Source organism: Cydia splendana, chromosome 6 (genome assembly GCF_910591565.1).
Source record: "Cydia splendana chromosome 6, ilCydSple1.2, whole genome shotgun sequence".
NCBI lineage: Eukaryota > Metazoa > Arthropoda > Insecta > Lepidoptera > Tortricidae > Cydia > Cydia splendana.
In genome coordinates this window covers 6,769,598-6,795,691 of record NC_085965.1, presented here as the reverse complement: position 1 = coordinate 6,795,691, position 26,094 = coordinate 6,769,598, and the positions used below count along the sequence as shown (strand labels likewise).

General features: G+C 39.2%; 1 protein-coding gene across 1 annotated transcript; it reads right to left on the bottom strand.

Moving 5' to 3' along the window:
- Nucleotides 1–285: 285 nt before the first annotated feature.
- On the bottom strand, nt 286–26,094 carry LOC134791554 (uncharacterized). Its single transcript, XM_063762602.1, has 7 exons — nt 25,965–26,094; nt 12,077–12,243; nt 9,483–9,666; nt 7,012–7,151; nt 6,252–6,386; nt 5,716–5,898; nt 286–318 (listed from the first exon to the last, which is right to left on the bottom strand). The coding sequence occupies exons 1-7, from the start codon at nt 25,993–25,995 to the stop codon at nt 286–288; spliced, it is 873 nt and encodes a 290-aa protein (XP_063618672.1). The 5' UTR covers nt 25,996–26,094.

Genomic DNA, 26,094 nt, shown 5'->3' with positions numbered 1-26,094 from the left:
CAGAAATGTTATTAGTTTCGACACATAACAATTATGCGAAATGAGTTTTATGCGTAACATAACATTAGGACAATCAATTATTATGCGACCCAATATAGACCCTTCAGAGAGATGTACAATATTTTTCTATTTTTAAATATTTTTCAATTAAGAAAAAAGAAATCGAACATAGACCGATAAAAATGATGTACTTATCTAAACTTACGTCTAATATCACCAGACATGATTAACTCTATCCTCATAAGCTCATACAACTTGATATAAGAGTGGACATCACAAGGGCTACTACCGAGTTAGCGTTCTCGTAGACATCTGCGCCTGAAACAAAAAGGTAGATGTTTAATTTTGAATAAAAGCACTAAATCTAATACCTTTAAACGATCAATGTATGTTTATATATGTATATGTTTCGGAGATCCCCGAACAGCTCTAACGATTTCGATGAAACTTTAAACTCTTGCGTTTTGAACACAAACGGGTCTACCGCGATATAATTTCATTGTTTCATTGTAACGTCCGAATTTAAGATAAAAACAATGCAATTATATCGCGGTAGACCCGTTTGTGTAATTAAATGTGATTTCGATGAAAGTTGCTATATGGGGGTTTTCGGGGGCGAAAAATCGATCTAGCTAGGTCTAATGTCTGGGTAAACGCACTTTTTTGAGTTTTCCAAAGCTCGGTCTCCCAGATATACATAACTTACTAATTTATAGACAGTGAACAAGCTTGAAACATTCATTGGTTTATAATTGTCACACGAATCTAAATTACGCTTTCATTTTAAAATTGTTTGGGAGTGGCATTTTGCCAGCGTGACTGTGATCCTGATACATTTTTTTCTTTTCGTTAGGCGTTTGTCATCTTGGCTAGGCGTCTTGATGGGTTTCATTTCAAGGTAATGAGAGTAGTGTTTTATACAATTTTAAGGCGAATCTAGACGGATATGAACCGTGAATACATTTTGTATTGTTTTCGAGCTCCCGGTCGATATAAAGTCTAGTGAAACTAACCGTGAATCATTCAAAACTGTTTAAGGCGATTGTTTAAAGTTTTTTGTATTTTAATTAAAATTTATAACTAGTTAGCAAACTTTAAATTAAAATTTATGAAAATAATAAATAATACATTTATTATAAACTAAGCGCACAAAGTTCTACAAACCTAAATAAATATTAATTTCGTATTCCCAAGTTGAGAGTTACAAAGCAAGGTCGGAGCTCCAACAACGCCCAGCCTGTTGAGTCATAGTTGGACACTATAGTTATTTACAAATTAACTACGTTATTTAAACATGCTAGCATCAGTTCATTTTGTATTAAACTTTTAATAACTGACTTATTTATTCGCAAAATAAATAGTTAAACTATAATTACAGCACGCCAATGCTGCCATTGTAATTAGTGACGGAAGTAGTGTCACCAAATGTATGGGACGTGCAAATTTTGGTATCGGATGAATTCACTTGGCACAGATGTAGTATACGTAAAGCTAAACCAATCCAGCCCGGTAGCCATCCGCCATCCCCTGGTGGGTAGGCAGGGGGGCATCCAAAGTTACACGCCGCATATCGGCTTCTACCTTGAGTTTGGTATCATTTCCAGATAAATCGGGCACGAGGAATTCATTTTTGAGACCTTTGATGTACAGTTTAATCGAAAAAAATAAAAATATCTATACATATAATAAAGCTGAAGAGGGTCGAAAGTCTGTACATGGAAGATATTTGAAAAAAAGTTGGCTGGGGATACTTAGAATTGATAACAGAACACGTTCCAACAGTTTTTAGAATTTTTGTCTGTTTGTCTGTTTATCTGTTTATCTGTTTGTCTGTTTATTTGAACGCGCATCACGTGAAAACGGCTGAACGGATTTTAAAGAAAACTTTACTAATCTGTCGAGAAAATCCCCGGCCAGGTTATAGGCTATAAAAATGTAACCCTTAAAAGGGGGGGTAGCCACAACATTCGATTGACTTAAGTTTGCCCCTGAATCGTATGGCGCTACTTAGGAAGGAGGGGCAAACTTTTTTCAAATATGTGCTAACACTATAGAGTACCCTGGTAAACTAACAGATGGCGCTGAATTTAATACGATGTGACATAAATAAGCCACCGAGGAGGGATTTTGCCAAATTAACTCTAAGTTTAGAAGACCCCTCTTCTAAAATTTCAATCAATCGTACGGATATCAACAAATTTAATTGAATAATTGTGTTGATTTAATAATACAACAAAATTAAACGACAGTACATTAATTGCCCCTCATTGCACAGTGCCATCTTTTGGGGAGCTGAGTAAACATTAAGTAACCAAGAAAACTAAAAATGAGTTTACATAGTTACGTAGTGGTAAAATAAACACACATATCAACACGCGTATAATTGCATAAAATTATTTATTTTCTCCGTCATGAATTATACCTAATCGTAATAATATCACATCCATATCAAATCCATATTCATACGTATCGCCTCCTTAAGCACTTAATAATGTCCACGAAGGTGGGTGGGTACTTTGAAAAAAAAAACATTGACCTCTGTCATTTGCAGTGCCGGATTAACCCTTTTAAGCAAAATAAGCACTTGCTTAGGGCACCATGTCTAGGGGGCACCAAACATTATCCACAAATTTTCGCGCTCGCTTCGCTCGCGTTTTCAATAACAATTCTAAAATAAGATTCTAAGATGTTTATGATAAAGGTGAAATTTGGGTGGCGACTGCAGCACCATTAGGTACTCTGTTGTAACGTTACTGCTGCAGCACTGTCAATTTGGGTGATAAAATGATGTGACTGATTTCCACAGTAAAAGTTAAAATGTACAACTGTCTATCAAATTGTTTTTTTAATATCGAAAAATTGTCGCGCTCGCTTCGCTCGCGTTTTCAATAACTTTCTAAGATATGATAAAGGTGACATTCGGGTGGCGACTGCAGCAGCATTAGGTACTCTGTTGCAACACTTGAAACGTTACTGCTGCGGCACTGTCAATTTTCGTGATAAAATGATGTGACTGATTTTCATACTAAAAGTAAAAATGTACAACTGTCTATCAAAATGCGTGTTTTATATCGAAAAATTTTCGCGCTTGCTTCGCTCGCGTTTTCAATAACTTTCTGACATATGATAAAGGTGACATTAAATTTCGTGATATAATAATGTGACTGATTTCCATACTAAAAGTAAAAATGTACAACTGTCTATCAAATTGCGTTTTTATATCGAAAAATTGTCGCGCTCGCTTCGCTCGCGTTTTCAATAACTTTCTAAGATATCACAAAGGTGACATTCGGGTGACGACTGCAACAGCATAGGAACAGGTACTCTGTTGCAACGTTACTGCTGCGGCACTGTCAATTTTCGTGACAAAATGATGTGACTGATTTCCGTACTAAAAGTAAAAATGTACAACTGTCTATCAAATTGCGTTTTTTTATATCGAAAAATTTTCGCGCTCGCTTCGCTCGCGTTTTCAATAACTTTCTTAGATATGATAAAGGTAACATTCGGGTGGGGACTGCAGCAGAATTACTCTGTTGCAACGTTACTGCTGCAGCACTGTCAATTTTCGTGATAAAATGATGTGACTGATTTCCATACTAAAAGTAAAAATGTACAACTGTCTATAAAATTGCGTTTTTATATCGAAAAATGTTCGCGCTTGCTTCGCTCGCGTTTTCAATAACACTCTAAGATATTTATGATAAAGGTGACATTTGGGTGGCGACTGCAGCATCATTAGGTACTCTGTTGCAACGTTACTGCTGCGGCACTGACAATTTTCGTGATTTTTATCATTTTTGATGTGACTGATTTCCATTCTCAGCTGAAATGCAGCAATCACTCAATTTACCAAAAAAATTCAATGTAATCTTGATGACCCTAGGGAGAGGGGGCACCATGGTCTAGAAATACTTAGGGCATCAAAATATCTTAATCCGACCGACTGGTCGTTTGCGGAGTCAAACGATTTGGGATTCGCATTTTATACGCATTACCATGCCTTCCCGAAAAAAATCGAATCATTCGCGAAAGTTTCGCAACGCATTGAGGTTACAAGGGGCACGTGGTCTTCCTCAGGAGTCTGAAGAAGACCACGGTAAATGGCGCTCTAGCCAGGCAGTCCGCTTCGCTTTCGCTCGCGCGCGTATACCTTACTGTATCGTCCGATATTCGCCTACTACTCTGTCGTTTAAATCCTTAGAGAATATAACCAACGGAGACGCCATGTCTATAATTTTCGGTACAAAATAGTCTGGCGTTTTTTGCGGGGGAGGGGCACATCAAATGTGTACCTACGTAACGTAAACATAGCCATGTCAGATAAACGTCGGTTGACCATTGGCCGCCTATTTTCGACAGAGGGGAACGCCTGTTAATGACCACTCCGTTTGGTTATATTCTCTAAGTTTAAATCACGTGTAAAATTTGAATAAGGTCGAATAAAACTATTGATTTTGGAGTGTAGTTTTATTTAGTGGTACCTAATTGTAAAATATTTTATCTGGACTTCAGTCCTCTAGCATATCCATATGTCAACTTTACTTCAAGTTCCGCCTCCAGGGGAGAGGGAGAGAAATTAGGATTAGAAATTAGCCGCTTACTGACACAGACCGAATTACACGCGGGCGGAGCCGCGGGCACAGCTAGTATACGAATAAATCAAAATCGGTGTGCTATTATCAGCCGAAACTAGAAATGCTAGAAAGTTGAAATTTGCACACCAGGTTACATTTATAATGTGTACAAGAGATAAGAAGAGATTTTGAAAAATTCAACCCCTAAGGGGGTTAAAAAGGGGATGAAAGTTTGTAGGGGGTTCATTATTATTTTAAGCTAGGAATTTCAAACTTCGTTAAAAGATATACTATTAAAATACAAGAAAACTAATTTCAGCGTTTTTGAAAATTCATCCCCTAAGGTAGCGAAATAGGGGTTGAAAATTTGTATGGAGATCAAAAAATTTTTCGAGTGTGTGGCTTGAAACTTTTTATATGTGCATATTATTAGAATACAAGAAAAGTAATTTCAGCGTTTTTTTAAATTCATCCTCTAACGTGGTTAAAAAGGAGTTGAAAGCTTGAATCCATTACAAATTACTTTGACTGCCCCCCCCTGCCTACCTGCCAGGGTGTGGCGGATGTCTACCGGGCTCAAATAGCTTAGCTTTACGTATATTACATCTGTGCTAAGTGAATTCATCCGATACCAAAATTTGCACCTTATCACACTACTTCTCTCAGTAAATTGGTATTTTAGATGTATTAGGTTAAATATTTTATTTAGGTACCTACTTATGAATTAAGTAAATCTAATCATTGGGTTACCTATTTTAAATTAAATATTTTTGGATTGTTATTTCAACTCAGATATTTTTTTTATTACTGGAATGAAATATTCTTTCAAGCTATTATGTAGTTTGTAATTTGTTTTGTTGGTAATTTATGTTAAGATTTTTTATGTTTATTTTACTCTGTATTTATGTATTAAGTTTGATAATTTGTTTGAGTTTCATTCTAACCAGAATATTACACCTACCTTAGTAAGGAAAATTAAGGATTGGGCGCACCGCGTTACGCTGCGTCTTACGTAAGCGAACAACTCGCGAACGCGACGCGGCGCGGCGCGGCCTGACGCGGCGGGCCCAAGGCGTTCGCGTTCGCAACGAGATTGCCCACGTAGGACACTTCTATAGGTATCAAAGGACTGATTCACCCCGTGCCGCAGGCTTCGCTTCGCGTTCACGTGTTGTTCGCCTACGTAGTACGCTGCGTTATCTGCACGAATAGTGCTTTTTACTTCATACCCACCTCTGTTAGAAACATATTTGTCATAGAGCTGCGTCCTAGTGTTGACGGCGACAGTAGCGATGGCGTCGCGCAGCACAGGCGGATCCACCTGCACAGGTAATATATACAAATTATACATGACTTCGTAATAGACTTTCCAAAAAATTGTTGTGTATGTCTTACTTGTGCATCAGTAGCTTGAGAGAAATCCCACACTAGCGTCTTTTGAGCGCTAGCGTCTAGTCAGCGCCATGGAAAATAGTGTCTGCGCGGTTGCACCAACGTTGCGTCGAGCAGTAGTCATAGATTTGACTAGACGTCGACGCTCGGGAGACGCTGATGTGTGCTCTCTCTGAATACATTAGAGCATGAGACTCGATCGCACAAAAGATCCCTATGGGTCCAAGTGTATCCGCAAGGGCCCCCGAAAACCATAAGATAGGATAAGGGCATGAGACTCACCAGGAGCACGGACTCGCACCGTACGCGCAGTGCGCCGCTGGCGGTGGCGGGCACGTGCACGCGCAGCACGCGCCACGACGCGCGCAGCCCGCCCGCCAGCGGCGCGCTCACCTCCGTGTGCTGCCACGCTTCGGGCTGCAACAATACCCATCGATTACTATACTTGCCGCAAAACTAAGTGGCGATTCAGGTCGTAAATCATCGGAATCATACTACTTATCTCTTTCGCACTTGCACTGCCTTATGGAACGGGACACGAGTAGTATTAAATATATTATCGGGTAGGACTACAGTAATGCGGGTAGTATTACATAAAAAGTGCGGTAGATACTTTTATTGCCTGAGATGTCGTACTTAGCAGCTTACAATGTTATCTCATAAACTGAACTGGGGGCCTAGCCAAGATACCAATTGTTTCCGCCGTAGCGAACGAAATGGTACCTAATGTCTCTCGTATCACCCGTGTATTCTCATGAATATAGTCCGGTTAGACGGGGCAACCGCGTAATTAGTACGAGTGCGAACCAGGGTATTCAATATACTTATACTGATTTAATATATTTATACTAAAGCATAGAAAATTGAGCTTCATACATAGACCAACTCAGAATCATTGCAGGTTTCAATTCATTGTAGGATTTGAAGTTTCTAATTACGATATTGAATAGGTCCATTTTGCAATACAATTAAAAGGGTAGTCACGTCCCCCAGTCACGTTGGCGTTGGCCCCTATTATGTAAAGTATTGATAGACCACCAACCTTTTGTATTTCGTTGTCGATGTACCAATTAATGTTTGAGGGCGGCAATGAGTAGTCCGTCGTACAATTCAGCAGCATCTGATCCCCCGGACGAACAAAATGCGGAGCTCCACTTATAACTGGATCCTTGTCGGGCATGGCTGCAGGTAAAAATATTTTATTTTATCCCTTTATTTATCTTTTATCTTCGGCTAGGTTTTTGTAATATGGATATAAAAGTAAAATACAAAAATATATTATAAGAAACCTAACCTAGGGTGCCGCCGGCAGCGAAGCAAGCCCTAAGCTGCCGGTGGTCAGAGCCGCAGAGTGAAGAACCGACTTACTATACGCGCCGTGTCCAAAATTACCGCCTCGCCTTCTGCGTCTGACCCACCCAGCGAGAGTCTCTCTAGTTGTTGGTCGAGACACTCGAGACTCTTATATCATCACTACACCTTATAAAACAAAGTGTCTGTTTGTGTGTTTGTATGTTCGCGATAAACTCAAAAACTACTAAAAGGATTTTCATGTGGTTTTCACCTATCAATAGAGTTATTCTAAAGGAAGGTTTCGGTACTTTCGTTGTTTGTTATATAATTTGTTAACCCGTGCCAAGCCGGGGCGGGTCGCTAGTTTATTTTTTTATTATGAGCCCATAATTATTAATGTCCCACTGCTGGGTAGTAACATCCCTATTCTTCCACGTATCCCTATCCTCGGAAGTCTCACAACTCTCACAGTCTTTGTCAAAGAAATCAAGCTGGTCCAGCCATCTCCGGCGAAGTCTACTGTGACGCCTTACAATTTGTGAGTCCCAACGGGTAAAATTTATTTGAATGTTGTCAATCCACTTCAGTAATAAGACTAAGTCAGCCATGAAGATTCAAGGGGAATAAATATCTAAAAATAATTGAGTCATATAAAAATTGTAAGAGAAATTCCTTTTGACACCGTTAGGTTCTCGAGTTGTAACAAAGGATCGAAGCGTAATTAAATTTAGGCGTTGAACCAATCGTAGCGGCGTCTCGTTACGCCTGAATCAATGGAATGACAATGTGTTGTTAACCGCAGCTCTCGACGTGCGAGTCTTTCGATTTTCTCAGTAGGTAATTTAAGAAATGCGAAATGATTACAAAGAAATAAACATTCACTAATTAATCTGCTAATTTTTACAAGATATACTATAGAAGGTTGAGTCTAATTTTATAGGTAAGTAGGCGTAGGCAACTGACCTAGTTTTATTTGAATAATATAAGATTAGGTTCTTTATTTGCATTCTGCTGTTTCGGAATCAGAAATGAATACATAATTATGTTTTAATTATTATTTCGCGATAAAATTGTCCCTGATGTAATGCCTACATATTTTGTAAACAACATGCCATGCGATTAATAAATTATGTATTTGTTTGAAAACAAATGTTACATAAAAGCGATCTAAGATTGTTATTATAATAACAGAGTGGTAATGAAAATTACAATTGCTTTTCCGCTCGAGGAAAACTCACTGTCACGTTTCTCAGATATTCAATCTTCCTGAAATTAATATCCTATTGATTAAGCAATACAGGAAATGCAGGAGAGCAGGCCGCGATGGTATGGTCACGTAAAAAGAAGGCCTTCTGACTACGTAGGAAATTTGGCGCTACAACTTTCCATCCCAGGTCGAAGATCTAGGGGCAGACCCAGAACAAGATGGAAGGATGTAGTGCTAAAGGACATGAGTGAGTGCAAGTTATCCGAGGACGAAGTCGTGGACAGGGCGAAGTGGAGAAGGTTAAGCAGGAAAGCTAACCCCGCCACCATGTGGGATGGATAGCTAGGAAGAGAGAGAGATTGATTAAGCAATACAGATATGAAACAAATAAACTCTACAGGGCAATTAGGTTTAATTTTTTCATGGAATACTGGATCCGTTCTGATTGGTTTGCTCACGCAAAACCTACCAAATTATATACGTCTAGCCACAGAATAAATAATATTACTAGGTACAGAATGTTCACTCTCTAAGAAAACGCGTCAATTATGCATATGAAGCGCAATCGCGAGCAGGCGTCCGTTCCGTAGCGGTGCGCGGCAACTACTACTGCTAGACACCAAAATTGGTGTAGGCAGCATGTACTTGTAGCAATGCGACGAAATCGCGGAGTAAGCCACGCCTGATCTAGCGCTAAAACGAGAAGCTGACTAGACTGACTGAAACGTAAATGGACAGGAAGAGTAAAATTGATCACTATAGTATCTCTGTCAACATGTATTCGGTAACACGACATAGGGGAACGGGGATGTTACTGTCAAACTTTTGATAAAATGTGTGACAAATTGAATATCAAGTCTGTTTAATATCAAGAGTGATACTTGAATACAGCTTTTCTTCCACTAACCTTACGTTTTGGTATATTCAAGCGGCATTCGCAAACGCAATTCAAATGTACCGGAATTAATCCCTCCTCAACAGGAGGATAATAATAAGAACATAACAATTCTCACCAACAACGGTCATGTGTTTGGTCTGGCGGGCGATCTGGAACATGGGACCCTCGGTGGAGACCTCGCAGGTGTAGGCGGCCCGCGTGGCCTGCGGCAGCGGCATGACGCGCACAACGCACAACTCCAGCTCGCATGACCCGCCTTGCACCATGACGCCGGTCACGTTGAACAAGCGGATTTGAGTCTGTAAGATAATCATTTTTAAATCGACATAGTTTCAGTTCATTATTCAGGTGTTAGCTAGGTAGTTTAGATTCGGAACTTATGTACGAAATATCATTTTTATATTTAGGTACCATTCGTTTTTCGGTGAAGGGAAACATCGTGAGGAAACCGGACTAATCCCGATAAGGCCTAAACTCTGGGTTAAGGTCAGATGGCAGTCGCTTTCGTAAAAACTAGTGCCCACGCCAATTCTTGGTATTAGTTGTCAAGCGGACCCCAGGCTCCCAGGAGCCGTGGCTAAAATGCCGAGATATCGCGAGATGATGAGGGACCTCGTTCAGATAAAATTTGCATTCAGATTGCACCAGAGTTACTGCAGCCTATTGCGGCGCAACATTGTTGCTGACTGCATTGCTGCAGCAAATGTTAAAAATCCAGGTATCAACATTGATTTTCACATATCCATTAGCAATGCTTCGATAGAACCAGACCAACACTTTTCCAGACTGAGCTACAGCTGACCGATGAAGTTAAGTACTTAGGGCTAACGCTCGACAGTAAACTCAACTGGAACAATCACATCAACAAACGCATAGACAAGGCGGGAGTAGTCTTCTGGCAGTGCAGAAGGATGATTGGTAGGAGGTGGGGACTCAACCCGAAAATTACCCTTTGGCTCTATAAGACTATAATCCGCCCCCTACTCTGTTACGGTGCTCTGGTTTGGTGGCCAAGAACAAACCTAGGCAACGTACGAGACAAGCTACAAAGACTCCAGAGGCTCGCATGCTCGGCCACCACTGGCTGCACGAGGTCCACTCCGACTGCAGCCATGGAGGTCATGCTAAACCTTTCACCGCTGCACCTACACATACAACAAGAGGCCAGTCTCTCAGCGGTAAGGTTACGAATCCTCAATATATGGTCTAACACCACAGGAGCTCTTCACACAGCATGCCTGGAAAAAGTATACAGCGAATTTCCAGTGCTCATGGCGGGCACGGATCGAATTCACAAACAAGCCATCTTTGACAAAAGGTACAAAATACAATTATTTGAGGACGACAACTACGAAGGACTCAATCCCCGGGAGCTGAGAATCTTCACTGATGGGTCCAAAACAGACAGCGGATCAGGCTCTGGAACCTTTTCAGAAGACCTGAACATGTCAATCACCACTCCGCTAGGAGCCCATAACTCGGTATTCCAGGCTGAGTGCATGGGCATCATTAACGCGGCGGCTGCCATCACTGCAAGGAAGGTAGTAGGATCCTCCATCCGCATACTCTCCGACAGTAGAGCAGTCTTAATGGCCCTAAAAAGCCATATAGTCACATCCAAACTTATACACGAATGCCACGAACGACTAATGGAGGTATGTCAGAACAATAAGATCACCTTACAATGGATCAAAGGACACAGTGGATCCCGAGGTAACGACGCCGCGGACGAGCTCGCCAGACAAGGATCGGGTGCGGGGGCGATTGGCCCGGAACCGATCCTCCCGATACCGTTTAGTAAGGTACGCTCAATGCTGCTGGCACGTACAGGGAAACTACACACAGAACACTGGCTAAACCAAACTGGATGCAGACAGGCCAAGCAAGCCATGCCGAGCATGAAAGGTAAGCTCACAAGGGCGCTCCTTCAACTAGGAAAGGTTCGACTGAGTATGGTAACCAGTGTCATAACAGGTCATGGACTTTTTAACAAACATCTTTTTATAACAGGTGTCACAGACAGTCCCCTATGCCGTGGATGCATGGAGGAAGAAGAAACAGCCTCTCACGTGGTGTTGGAATGCAGCGGATTGGCCCCATACAGGGCAAAACATCTCGGATCCCCGAGTGACCTCCCCGAGGTCCTACTCAACATCAAAGGTCTGATAGGATTCCTCGAGGAGCTGGGCTGGCAAGACTAGTCCACCCCCTATCACGCAAAATAGGCGCAAGACGTCGAGTTGCGGAAAATCGCCCGAACTACAATACAATACAATGCTTCGATACGGACCTCGTACTATGATAATACCAATTACCAAATACCAAATAAATCTAGAACGTTAAAATTGACAAGTCAGGTTAGTCGTATTTCACGAAAAATTATTTAATCATTCAATCAATCAATCATCCATTTATGACCCATTTTGTACCTTGTCACAGTGACAATAGTATGTGGTCTCCAGCTACTTTCATATTGGTGGTCACTGTGACAAGGTACGAAATGGGTCATAAATTAATACTTTGGAAGGTACTGTACGTGTTTGTGAATTGGGCCAAGTCTGTTGGAATTTAATTTATGTACGTCGACAGGTGTTCAATAATCAATTATTAATGAGAGTGGTCTACTTTAGGAAAAATAATTAAATGCAAATTGATATTTAAGATGGAATCAATTTAACAATAGGATTTTACGCGTTGAGAGAATTTTACCTTTTGAGAGGGGTTGTACCGGAAGATCTCGTGCAGGTCGCGGTACCACTTGACGGAGTGCAGTTTCTGGTCGTCCATGTGGAAGTGGCAGCTGAGCTCGGCCGCGCGCCGCGGGTCCGCGTGCAGCGGGACCTTCAGCTGCGTTATCTCGTGGCCCGATGTCAGGACTGGCGACAAGGAAAAAAAATATTAATACTGCATCGTAATAGTACCTACACAACCTAGCCTAGCCCTATAGTAAGCTTGATAAATGGCATAGACTAAGGGCACACCTTAGTTAACTTTTGTGGAGCACTTACCGTACCTACCAATTGTTGAAATAAAAAAAAAAAAAGTTTATTTCGTTCTGTTGCGATGCCCTTTTTTATAAGTACCTAAACAAATAATTTGTACATTATCGGGTAGTTATAACATTTATTGATTAACCAACCAAAATACAAAACCACCTGGATCTGTCACTGAACGACCTGACTTTAACCTACATTATTTGATCATGTAATGTTTTCATCTACCCTCAACTGGCTTAAGAAGCCATTTGAGGGTAGATTGCGTTAACTCTTTTTTAAATACCTAAAGACACAGGCTATAAGCAGGTATAAGAGATAATTGTATTAAGAAGCACCGCTCTTCCGTAATAGTACCTACCTAGCTTACAATTTTGGTGTGTGTACTACAGTAGGTATACTGTTGCAGTGTTGATCAACAGTTGCTTCACAAAAGTTAACTGCGGTGCGGATGCAACATACAAACGCGGGAGGGAACAAATGAACATACATATGTATATACATATGTACATACCCACATACATACCGGTCAAAATCCTCCTTTTGCGTTGCCGTAGTCGGGTAAAAATACTAAAAATGTATCGGGATCTTAGAGCATTTAGTAACTGGAGACGCCTTATCGGTCATTTTCTCTACAAAACAGTATGCCGATTTTTGCGGGGGAGGGGCACGTCAAATGTATGGCTATTTGTACATGAATTGTACGTAACGTACAGATAGCCATGTCAGATAAACGTCAGTCCATACAAAAGTTTGCACTATTGTGCAAGGTTTTCGGTAGAGGGGTAAGCTCTTAAAGGCGTCTCCTGTTATTAAATGCTCTAAGATCCCGATACATTTTTAGTATTTTTACCCGACTACGGCAACGCAAACGGAGGATTTTGACCGGTATGTATGTGGGTATGTACATATGTATATACATATATACATACATATGTATGTTCATTTGTTCCCTCCCGCGTTTGTATGTTGCATCCACACCGCAGTTAACTTTTGTGAAGCAACTGTTGATCAACCTGCAAGTAAAAGTCACGTGATAATATCTATACATTATTTAAGTTTCAATTGATGTTTTCTATAAACGGTTGTCGATCGTCTCGGCCCCATGAGAATTGGAGTTTTTAAAGTGTTTTATATTTTGTCTCGTGGGGACTTTGTTACATTTGTTTGGAACTTAATGTAATTATTTACGGCAAAGTTGTCATATACAATATATACAATAAAGTAAGAATAAACTTTAAGACGTGGGCCGTAATCATGTTTGCATGTTAAAGTAGTTTATATTCAAGTCTTACTCCAAAGTTCATAGAAACTCTTAAGTCTTGTATTCACGCAACTTGTCAAAGATACTCTGGAAAGTTTTTACACGTGTACAGTCTAGTTTAGAAACAATTTTACAAGCCAACACTCCAAAAATATATTTACACGATGTTATTGTCAGTGTTATAGTGATGTGCCGATGAGAACGTTCTCGTTTCTAAGAATTCCTTTCCGAAGAATTTCCAACTTTTTCGAGAACGTTCTCTTATTAGCATAACATATCTGGGAGACCGAGCTTTGCTCGGAACACATAAAAACACTCAAAAATGCGAGTTTTCCCAGAGATAAGACCTAGCTAGATCAATTTATCGCCCCCGCCGAAAACTCCCATATAGAAAATTTTATCGAAATCGTTAGAGCCGTTTCCGAGATCCCCAAAATATATATCGTATAAATAAACAAGAATTACTCGTTTAAAGGTATTAGATAAGTTATGAACAATCTTAATTTTTTTAATGGAATGACATAATTATTTACTTTTGTTAAGCTTATACCTTTTGCCTCAAATAACTTGTTTGGGCAATTTTGTGTTGTTTTACTGCTGGTTTTTTTATCAATTAGTATTATTTTTTATATTCCTATGAATGGTGCCAAGTATTTGCTTTTAAGCTTCCATGGTATTTGTCTTATCTCCTACACTAAGCGGTTATAAACAAAAGAATTCATCGCTTTTGCGACGAAAGGGTAAAACTCTCAGAGAACATTTCCGAGAACGTTTCCGATAGATTTCTCTGTTCTCGGGAAAATATCGAGGACGGCACATATCGCTAGTCAGTGTCTTAGAGGCGTGTAAATATATTATAGAACGTTAACTTGTCAAGTTGTTTTGAGCTCGACTGTACGTAGTTCGTCGTGTCGTCGTCGAAGTTCGAATTTAAGCATAAAGTTTGCTGGAGCTTATAAATAAATGATTAAATATGCGCTTTATCAACTCCAAAACACTTTTAAAAAAATTGTTTTTGAGTTGTATAACTCTATTATGTATAAACCCTTGCTTTAACCATTATCGTATAACGTAGGTACTTATCGTAGAAAATATTACGATTTTTTGGTCGTTGTACACATGAACAGTTGTACACTGAGCTGCAAAGTTCATGTGAACTTAATGAATGAATTCCATTCATAATGTATCTGACATCGTAAGATTTTGAACCCGTTAGTTTAGGTAGGTTAGGTTAGATTAGTTAGTAATCTCCCTACCGTCAGTTTATAATTTAACTAGCGAGATTATAAACTGCCCAGTGTTTAAAATTTTACGGTGAAATATGCAATTTTGCAGCTGGCAGTATGTAGGTAAGTACACACCACAAGCCCAGCGGGTCGTGTCGTAGTATGAACTATACAGGGTGGCTAAAAAATAAGTGCATTCCCGTTGCCAGGGAGGTTTTGGGATTATACTGGGCAACTTTTACTATGGCACCAACCCCGAAATCGCGGAAAAAATTTGGCTGTCTCATACATTTTGGCTGGTCCATTTTCTATGGGAGAGTAATTTTTTTTTCGCGATTTCGGGTTTGGTCTCATAGTAAAAGTTGCTCAGTATAATCTCAAAACCTCCCTGGCAACGGAAATGCAGTTACTTTTTGCCACCGTGTAAGCCCCATAATCTTCCTACACTAATTATGTGAACAGGCAGAACGTACTCAAAGAACCTAAGGGTAACATTCCATTTCTGACCGCAGCTGCACTAATAGTACGAACGCGTCGGTGTTATTGTCAATTTCCATAGTAAAATGAATGGTAGTGGTAGTGCTGCTGTCGTTGGTAATGGACTGTCACCTTAACTTGTGACAACACAGCCCCAAGAATTATTTTGGCATCTGTCAAACCAAGCTCTAAGCACTATTGTCTGATAGCTTCAGGCGTGTCGTTAGAAAATCGATCAAGTATCGAGCTTGAAGCGGCGCTCTGGCTGCTTCATCCAAAAATGCCTACGCATACACAAAGTTGACGAGTTCTTCATGACGCCCCGGCCCGGGCCCGGACCGTTGTAGCGTGAGTCATCCTTTGGACCGCCTGTTCCTACTTAATTCTATTTTCTTAATCCCTTTGTTGATTTTACATTTTAGTTATTGTAAGAATCGTTTACAAACGGCGTCGGCATTTTACAAACGTTTCGCCGTTTGCAAATTGTCGAAGAAACTATGCACAAGGAAACGTACCGACGAGAACGGTAGATGGTAGCACTTGCTTTGGCAATGTACATGTGTACATATGTTTCCGATTCAGGCCACGAGATGGCAGACTCTCCAACGCGCACGGTCCCTATATTCATGGACAAATGTAGGGAAATGCAAAAAAGGTTTAATTACTGGATTACAGCACCTAATGTCAAAATTTTTGTGTTCCTCTAAATTTGTCCATGAGGGTGCAGTTTAATCAGTAGGTAGTGCTCGCGATTCTGAATAGGAATAACCTTAAATTTTATAAATCCTAAGAACACTTGTACTAACAACTTAGAGGATATAACCAACGGAGACGCCATGTCTAAAATTTTCGGTACAATATAGTCTGCCGTTTTTTGCGGGGGAGGGGCACATCAAATGTATAGGTACGTCATGTCAGATAAACGTCAGTCCATACATATGGTTGACAAGTGGTTGACCATTGGCCGCCTATTTTCGACAGAGGTGAACGCCAGTTAATGGCGGCTCCATTGTTAATTACTCCGAGACTAACAACAATAAAAAAGTCCATTTGCAATGAGGGCGAGCATCTATTTAAGTGTAATTTACTGTAATATTTCTGGATAATTTATTCGCGAAACGGATATTCCAGTCCATTTACTTTACTTTAGCACTTTGGTTCGGCGGAGGGAAAGAAACGTTTTTAATAAAAGTACATAATTTCGAAACTTTATTAGATTCGACTCGGATAAAGGTTGACGCACGCTGGACAGCGCCAAGCCCAGGCCGAGGCGTCTCACACATTTTCTATGACGGCTGATCGGTGATCACGTGGTGCTTTCCATAGAAAATGAAGCGCCGGAAGCTCCGGCCCGGCCCCGGCCCGGTCTAGCGTGAGTTATCCTTAAAGGTTGAATAATAACTATGGTGGAGAGTTCCCGCATTTTTTGAAGAGGAATGTGGACGACCGCTTCTTCATACAAACGTAGGTCCCATTTTCCTCTGTGATTATTAACATTATAGAATGTATTTTTACACAATTTGGTGTATATTAACCACTGGTATTCTCCTTCGTTTGACTTTTTTAGATTTTTTTTTATTATATGAGTTATGAAGAAGTTTCCTTAATTCGCAATTTTTTTCGCTTATAACAGTAATAAGTAATAATTAAAAATATCGGATTATATTAACGGATTAAATGTCATCCTTAGAGCATTTAATAGAAAAACTTGCACAATTGTGCAAGTTTTGCAGTTGGCTATTTGTACGTTACGTACAAATCATGTATGAAATATCAATACATTTGACGTTCCCTCCCCCGCAAAAATCGGCAGACAGTTTCGTAAAGAAAATGCAGCGATGACATCTCCAGTTACTAAATGCTCTAAGATGTCATCTCATAATCGCGGCCTTCGACTCCCTCATACATAACAAAATTTGGGAAGCCCTGAAGGAGCAAGGTGTATTGCCGAAGTACATCAGGATAATAAGAAATATATACGAAGCAAGCACTGTTAGAATACAGCTAGAAAGTAAGGGAGAAGAGATCAAAATAAACAAAAGAGTACGACAAGGGGATCCTCTTTCTCCAAAAATATTCTCTGCAGTGCTTGAGGGAATATTTCGTAATCTTAAACGGGATGGGAATCCCAAATACGGACTTAAAATTAATGGTACTACTCTTACACATTTACGATTTGCAGATGATCTAGTGCTGATAGCAAAAACAGCTGAAGACCTGCAAAATATGCTAAAGGAACTAGCTTGCGAGAGCGAGGCAATGGGGCTTCGAATGAATGCAGAAAAAACAAAAACAATGACCAACTCCAAAAAGACACCTATAGTGGTAAGTGAAGAAACCATCGAGTATGTCGATGAATACATATATTTGGGACAAACAATATCCATGGATAACCAGATGGAGAAAGAGATTGCGAGAAGAACAACAAACGCATGGAAACGGTACTGGTCACTGAGAGAAGTAATGAAGAATAAGGAAATTAATATAGCCACGAAGAGGAAGCTGTTTAATACATGCATTTTACCAGTCTTAACCTATGGCAGCCAAACTTGGACTTTAACTAAGAGCAATCTAAACAAACTACAAGTATGTCAAAGGTCCATGGAAAGAAGTATGATTGGAGTCAAATTGAGAGATAGAATTAGAAATAAGGTGATTAGATCTAAAACACGTGTAGAGGATGTAACCATTAAAGTTAACACATTCAATACCACTAAGTGCTACGGGTTACGCTCGTAGCGCGTAGCCACGGTTTCGTCGTATGTAGCGCGTAGTCGCTACGAACAGTGTACCCGACAGTCGGGTTCTTGGTGTTGAATGTGTTAAATCACTCAAATGGAGGTGGACAGGACATATGATCAGAGGCAAAGAGAAATGGAGCAAGAGAATTGGGGATTGGGGGTTGGGGGTGGTTCCTGAAAGATAGAAAAAGAAAACAAGCACCACCAAAAATGAGATGGGAAGACGAAATTGTAAAATTCGCAGGGAGACAGTGGACTAGACTAGCGAGAGACAGGGAAAAATGGAAAGGGATGGAAGAGGCCTTTGCCAAACGGCATAAGGACCAAACCGATGTTGTCTGAAATAGTAATAAGTTAAATTTTATATTTGATAAGTTAAGTACAATAATATGTAAACTCTTAAACTGTAAAATTTGTCTGAATAAAAGGCTTATATTATTATTATTATATTGTACATAATCGCGGCAGTAATGAGGCGAACCCATTTTGTACAAGTAAGTAAATTTTGGAAATGTTGAAAACTTGAAAGTCTTGAAACTTAATCAGTTACAAGTTTGGGCTTGAATTAGTTCAAGTTTGGGCTCGGTTTCATCAAACAGACAAAATCAGTTCAACCACATTCGTGGCCCAAGTTTGGAAACTTTGAGTAACTTACGCTAAAATCATTCGTGCGAGACGGCCAAGACGCTTAGAGGCCAGTTCGAACGTACTGTAACATCAAAGTGGTAAGTATCGAAATGATGTCATTTAGTCTCTCTCGCGCCTATACACGTACCGGCAAGTACAAGCGCAATGCATGATAACTAAATGACATCATTCTGATGTCAGTGTACGTTCGAATTGGGCTTGGAAGTCAGAACCCCTAGTGTTTATTCGGTAGCGTGACGAGCGTTCCCGTTTGCGTTATGTCTATTTTTGTATGAGATTTGGAACAGCGCCAAGCGGGACATTTTGGAAACTCAAAATCCCATACGAAATGACACTTAACGCGTTAACGCGTACGTCACGCCACGCTATCGAATAAAATTTACACTAGGGGTGGTATACAATACAGTACGCAAAATCGTGGCAGTTGCGTGGCGCATTGCCTTTTCCCTGCCTCCAGGGACCTCCCTTAGTAAGTAATACTAATCAACATTTTTGCAATAAGTAAGCCTTCGCACAACGAGCGTACTACTAGTGATTAAGCTACGTTAATTTTATTATCTATGACGTAACTATTAATTTATATTTGTCATGGGAATTCATGGGAATATTTATTTTGAAAATCTGTTTTCCTTAATTATGAGGATTCTCGGTTAAAACCATTTATAATTTTGAAACTGACACGGGACTTCATCGCGTAAAACTTAGGTACGTTTATTTATGGCCTGACGCTTAGAACGTAAGTTTATTTATGGCCTGGCGTTTCGAACGTGACGTTACGTTCGAAACGTCAGGCCATAAATAAACGTATAGTTTTACGCGATTAAGTCCCGTGTTAGTTTTAAAATTATGAGTGACAATCGTGTTAGTTTAAAACAAAACTATTTATTCCTTGTAGCTGCGTATCACTAGGTACGTATAAATAACCTAATTGATTGCGTATCACTATATACTTATAAGCTATCATTCTAATTAAGAATTTCCATGAACCACCCCCTCTCTAATTTAAGGCTTGAACTCGATCTATAAATAAAATTGTAAATTAATAAAGTCAAATCCGCCAAATAATTCTTTTTGATAACGAAACAGCAAAAGCTATTAAATTGTACCTATTATTTATTGTACACCGTGGGCGTTCCACGTTCCAAATGAAATTTTGTCGTTTTATTTGTTCCTTCACATTGGTAGGTAGGTAAGTTTTACATTATCCAAAGAGGTATAAACTTATTTCGTGAGCTTAGCCTGTTTCCACGGGTGCAATTTGGGTTAACGTTTAGAAAGTGCGAAGACAAGGGAAACTTACTACTTAATATGTAAGTCGATGCCTATAAAATTATGAAGTATACAGGTGTCAGATATACGCTAACTATGTACTTGACTTACTATACCTAATATATGTAAGTAGTCATACCGGAAAATTTTCAATAAATAAGAATAAATGAAAGAGGTTTTGCAAATAGATCATAGGTAATGAAATGAGTAATGACTAAAGCTTTTAATTGCAATATGAGATAAAGCATTGTACTATATGTAGAGTTATAGGTGACACAGCTCAGGTAAGAAAGCACATCAAAATTTATGAAGGCATCTCATAACAATCAGTCAGATCCCTATAATATGTATTCTAATTTCTTTTATTGACTTTAAATTCTTTTTTTTGTTTTGTATTTTGTCTCTTTTCCTGTTGAATTTGATATGTTTTCTGAAAGAGCTACGTATTTGTTTCCTAGTGATTTCATATATGTACATATATTTTTTTTTGCACGCATTCTATACTAATTTCAATTGTATTTTTCTTATTTACTCGTAATGCATGTTAATTATAAGATGTAAGTAATAAAGTTTTGAAAAGATGTGTCCCGCCGAGTTTGTTGCCGGTCCCATATTGGGATACCCTCCTCCAATTGAGGGGGGATTTAAATCTTCTCGAGGCAGAGGTGTAGGGTTGGAACCGGTGTAGCTTTATTTGACGTTCATAAGCGCATTGTAATATGCCTACTTGAATAAACTATCTTTTATCTTTTATCTTAATTAATAACGTTTACTTTGTTAATGACTTCAAAATTACTTTCCATCGTTACCAATAAGTCGATTTTTAAATTATCACTAGCGTACCTACGTTTTTTTCCTAAAAAAACCGTTCATGTTCATGCCCGGGCTAAATATGAAATACAATTGTCATTTTTCTTACTCTTCCAGCGTTGGAAAACTGTCAGGCATAGATACCTACGTGGCATCAAATGGCACCTATCAATAGCAAAAAGAATTGTCGCCTTTTCTCTAAAATATTACATTTGGCGCAGAAACTCTACCTCGAATTGGACAATTGCTGTGTGCTGATATCTGCTATTTATTGTTGACGATGTGGTTCATTTGTAAAAGGTTCATATTGTGCGAAATTGCTTTTAATTTAATGAATTTGGTAATTCATTCATCATCAAAATTTAAGAGTATGGCTCTTGTCGGTGGAGTATGCGCCAGTTCATTACTTGCTATTAAATATTGTACCTATTTATATTTACCTAGTAAAACAAACTATTACATATTATGTACTCTACAGTCTCTACACCTACCTTATATGCTACAATTATAATATATGTCAGTGGGTCACTAAGTACGTCATTATTAATTATGTTTTAGTTTTTCAGGAGTGTTGGGTTAGTGAATAATGAAAACAACGAGTTAATAAACGATTTTGAAGGAAACTATTGTTCTGCACTTAACAAAACTAAAAACCGGTTTACCGTTTTTTATATTCCTATGTCGGTTAATTACCGGTATTGAAAATCCACCGGTAATTACATTCTCTAGACTAGCCGCGAGTCAATCATCTAACTTCGTCAACAGAAGCTGTTTAATTCCACTGACAGTTGAATAAAAATTAATCAACTCTTGTTGACGAACGCAACAGTGGATGTTGTTTCGAATTGCTGGGACTTTGACAGGATTTAAACGCAAACCTTTGTAAATTACGCCTAAGATAATCCAGTAAAATAATCCCACTCAAACCTCACAATTTGTACAGAAAAACACTTCTCGAATTCGGATAATCCTCAAAGAAGATTCTCTTATGTTGTGCAGATTGTGTAATAAACGAAACGGGATTTCATGTTTGTTTTCAATCCGAAGGTCGAGGGTTCAAATCCTGGCTGGTACCAATGAGTTTTTCGGAACTTATGTACGGAATATAACTTGATACCTAGCTATTTACCACTAGCTTTTCGGTAAAGGAAAACATCGTGAGGAAACCTGCATACGTCCGCGAAGAAATTCAAAGGTGTATGTGAAGTCCCCAACCCGCATTGGGCCAGCGTGGGGACTATAGCCTAAACCCTCTGGTGCTTGAGAGGAGGCCTGTGCCCAGCAGTGGGACGTATATAGGCTATTTTTTTTTTCAGCACAGCGTTGGGAAATACGAGTACATGTATAGAGAAAGCTCTTAGTAGATTTTTGATTTAAAAAAACAGCGCTGATGACTTACACGTATCACTGACAATTATATCCCCTCTCCAAAATTCATACAATACACAATTACCCGCTATTATATTAGTTTTATTTATATCTCCGTTGACATTTGCTGGAACGTCAGTCTTTCCGTGATAACAGCTGGTGCAACTCAGCTGTAACGTCGGAATTGAAGGTAGGTAAACAATGAAAATATATCGCGGTAGACCCGTTTGTGTACTTAAATATGTGTAGAAAACGCGAGAGTTTAAAGTGTTATACCCGCTATTAGAGTTGTGATTGGTCAGGATAAGTTGTGATTAGCTAAAATTAAATTCTTAATAATGTCAAACATGCATGTTGTCTTGCGTTGTCAAGCTGCTCGCAGTACAGTTGAGTCGCTTTAAAAGGCACTTGGGGTCATTTTTAGGGTTCCGTACCCAAAGGGTACCTAATGGGACGCTATTACTAAGACTCCGCGGGACTAGCGGACAGTCTGTCCGTCTGTCCCTCTGTCCGTCCGTCTGTCTGTCACCAGGCTGTAACTCATGAACCGTGATAGCCAGACAGTTGAAATTTTCACAGGTGATGTATTTCTTTTGCCGCAAAAATACATAAATATTTATAACAAAATAAATACATATTTAACTGAGGTCCCATACAAACAAACGTGATTTTTTTACCGTATTTTGCATAATGGTACGGAACCCTTCGTGCGCGAGTCAGACTCGCACTTGGCCGATTTTTGAGCTCCAGTCTAGTCAGGCTTCTATAGTTATTCTTGTTCGTTGGTTGAGCATATAATGTGCCGGCAGCTCACCGGCATAATTGCGTTATATCTGGTTGCGGTTAAAGCTAAATTATTCACTAATCTCTCCCAGGCGCAAATTAATAGAGCTTAGCTTATGAGCTGTACCGTAAAACGGGGTGAGTAGGTGTCGCGGGGAGAGGTGGGTTATGAATGGGGAGAGAAGGTTTGAGAGGGGGTGAGAAGGGATTTTAAGGCTACTGCTACAAAAATAATGTATTCCAATTTAAAATGGAGCTAAAGTAATACGCATAATAAAAAAAAATCGATCCAACAATCTTCCAAAATCACCTTTGTATGAAAACCCCTCTCACGCCATATACGAGGCACTACGGGGTGAGGTGGGTTTTCCTCTTTATCGTCAAAGTTATGAAATGGAACTACCCAAAATAAAATAAAAACTAAAATACAAACGTCCGGAACACTTCTTATATACAGCCAGCGGTCGGCAACCGGCGGCCCGCGGGTCGCATGTGACCCGCGAACCTCTCACTTGCGGCCCGCAAGCCTCCCTGGCTATTTTGTATGTAATATTGACAAACAATAATGTCTAATAAAGTCATAAATATTAACAAAGTGCGGCCCGCGTCAACTTCGTTAACTACTATGTGGCCCTTGGCTGCTAAAAGGTTGCCGACCGCTGATATACACCATTCAGATTTCATATTTAAAAATAAAATTTTATCGAGGTTTGAATTTCAGTTTTGACCCTAGGACCATACTCACCCCATTTTACGGTACTCAACTAATTACACAGCAATTGAGATAAGTAGTGGCAATATTATCACGCACATTCACAAACAGAGGCTATCAACAAAGTGGTAGCAAAAGTATAAAACTTTGCCCTTTAACATAACTTTGCCCACCGCGTCACCGTTCAGTAAAAACGAAAAAACAGATACACTTTCTTCACATTCTACAGAAAGTGTATCTGTAACTACTTTTAAGTTATAGACGACCGGTCTGGCCTAGTGGATAGTGACCCTGCCTGCGAAGCCGATGGTCCTGGGTTCGAATCCCAGTAAGGGCATTTATTTGTGTGATGAACACTAATATTTGTTCCTGAGTCATGGCTGTTTTCTATGTATATAAGTATGTATTTATCTATATAAGTATGTATATCGTCGCCTAGCACCCATAGTACAAGCTTTGCTTAGTTTGGGGCTAGGTTGATCTGTGTAAGATGTCCCCTAATATATATTTTTTTTTTAATAAAAATAAAAAAAATAATTGCAGTTTCAATTGTATGGCGGTGGCTGACTTTATATGATGACTCCTAAAATAATGTACTGCAGTTAGTCAGGTATTTTCGGAGCGGAAGCTTTCAATTCAGGCAATTGACTCAGTTTGAAGACGGCGCGAGATTTATTAGACCGTTCCCATTTATTTGAATCTCGTAAATTTGAAACGAGCGGAGCGAGGGTTTATGCATTATTTATTACAAGAAAAATACTCTGGAAAATACCGTTGGGAAATTCGCATTATAAATAGAAGGAGAGTAGTATGCGATTGGCATTAATGTAAGTAGGTTGTAAGCATGGGAACGTAATATTTCCTTTATTTCCTAAAATCCCTTGATATTATGAAGATACATCGTAAATTTTATAGCATTTTTGGTGCAGCGTAGTGGTGTTAACGGAATTGGTATAGATAATTCCAACTGAAATGGTAAATTAAATAAATAAATAAATAAATATTGGGGAAATCTTACACAGATCGACCTAGCCCCAAACTAAGCATAACTTGTACTATGGGTCCTAGGCGACGATATAAACGTAATTATATGATAAATACATACTTATACATATACATAGAAAACACCCATGACCCAGGAACAAATATCTGTATTCATCACACAAATAAATGCCCTTACCAGGATTCGAACCCAGGACCATCGGCTTCGCAGGCAGGGTCACTAGCCACTAGGCCAGACCGGTCGTCAATCAATTAAGGTTAATATTTACGTAATTAGCGCCAATGAATCATTAGGGTTGAAATTGTTTATATTATAACAATTCCGTTAACACCACTCCGCTGCGCCGAAAATGTTACGATGTCTGATTATGAATAATTTGCAGAGTACCTAATGATAATGACAACATTTTTGTAAAAGTCTTTATAATCAAATTCAAATAATATAAGTATTTCTGACTAGTCACTATTAATAACTATAGAGTCTGTTCGGAAAGAAAAGAGTCGTGGAATGTATCGGGCCCCAAACATTCCACGACTCTACTCTTTCCGCACAGACTCTACTCTGTAATCTCGTTGCGCTGTCAATACCATCGGGTAGATTGGGGGGAGTAGACGTACTGGTTAAATTTTATATGAAAACGTTCACCGAAATAAAATAATTATCAATCAAAAAAGAAAATTATTTGGTAGGTATCAAAATTAAAATATTATATTAATGATCTTTCGTTAACTGAGTCTGCGTAACATATTATTAAAATGTTCTAAATGATTTGGGGTCGGCCGAAGTCTTATAGAAAATACAGCCATTAGGTTTTGTTACCTATTGAGTACTTAAACAATGATTAGGAAAACATTTTAACTTTAATTTAAAATCTAAACTTAGCGCCACTTGCACCGTTCCACTAACCCGGGGTTAACCGGTTAAACCTGGACTTACCATGGTTACCAGTACAATTTGACACTGGGTTAACGGTTTAACCGGTTAACGCCGGGTTGGTGGAATGGTGCAAGTGAGCCTTAGGAGCTATAAGTAACTAATACTATTGATCGTAAATATTTGCTAAATACTCATGTATACATATTTTTAAGATATATCAGGCAAATGCGCAGACGAATCGCCTGATGGTAAGCTATTAACGTCGCCCATGGCCACCCGCAACTCCAGTAATATCTCTAAACTGAATTACAAAATCGACAGGCATAGACCGAGCCGGGTTAAATGAATCAAAATGCTATTTTGCTTCTAACGGGGATCAAAATCCGCGATTAAATAAACCTTATATAAAACAAGACACTTTACTCACCACATAACGTAATTAGCAACAAAAACATCATCTTAACAATGTCATGAGTTCACTCACACACTTCAAATAATTGCAATTTGTAATTACTTAGTCACATCACGTTTCCAATTAACTAGTCCTATCAACTTCA

Excerpts from the sequence above, each read along its gene's own strand:
- LOC134791554 (XM_063762602.1), bottom strand. The coding sequence starts at position 25,995 with ATGATGTTTTTGTTGCTAATTACGTTATGTG. Across the intron at positions 9,667-12,076 it reads GGTACAACCCCTCTCAAAAG|ACTCAAATCCGCTTGTTCAA; the intron begins GTAAAATTCTCT and ends ATTATCTTACAG. Across the intron at positions 319-5,715 it reads AGCGAAGCCTGCGGCACGGG|GCGCAGATGTCTACGAGAAC; the intron begins GTGAATCAGTCC and ends TTTTTGTTTCAG.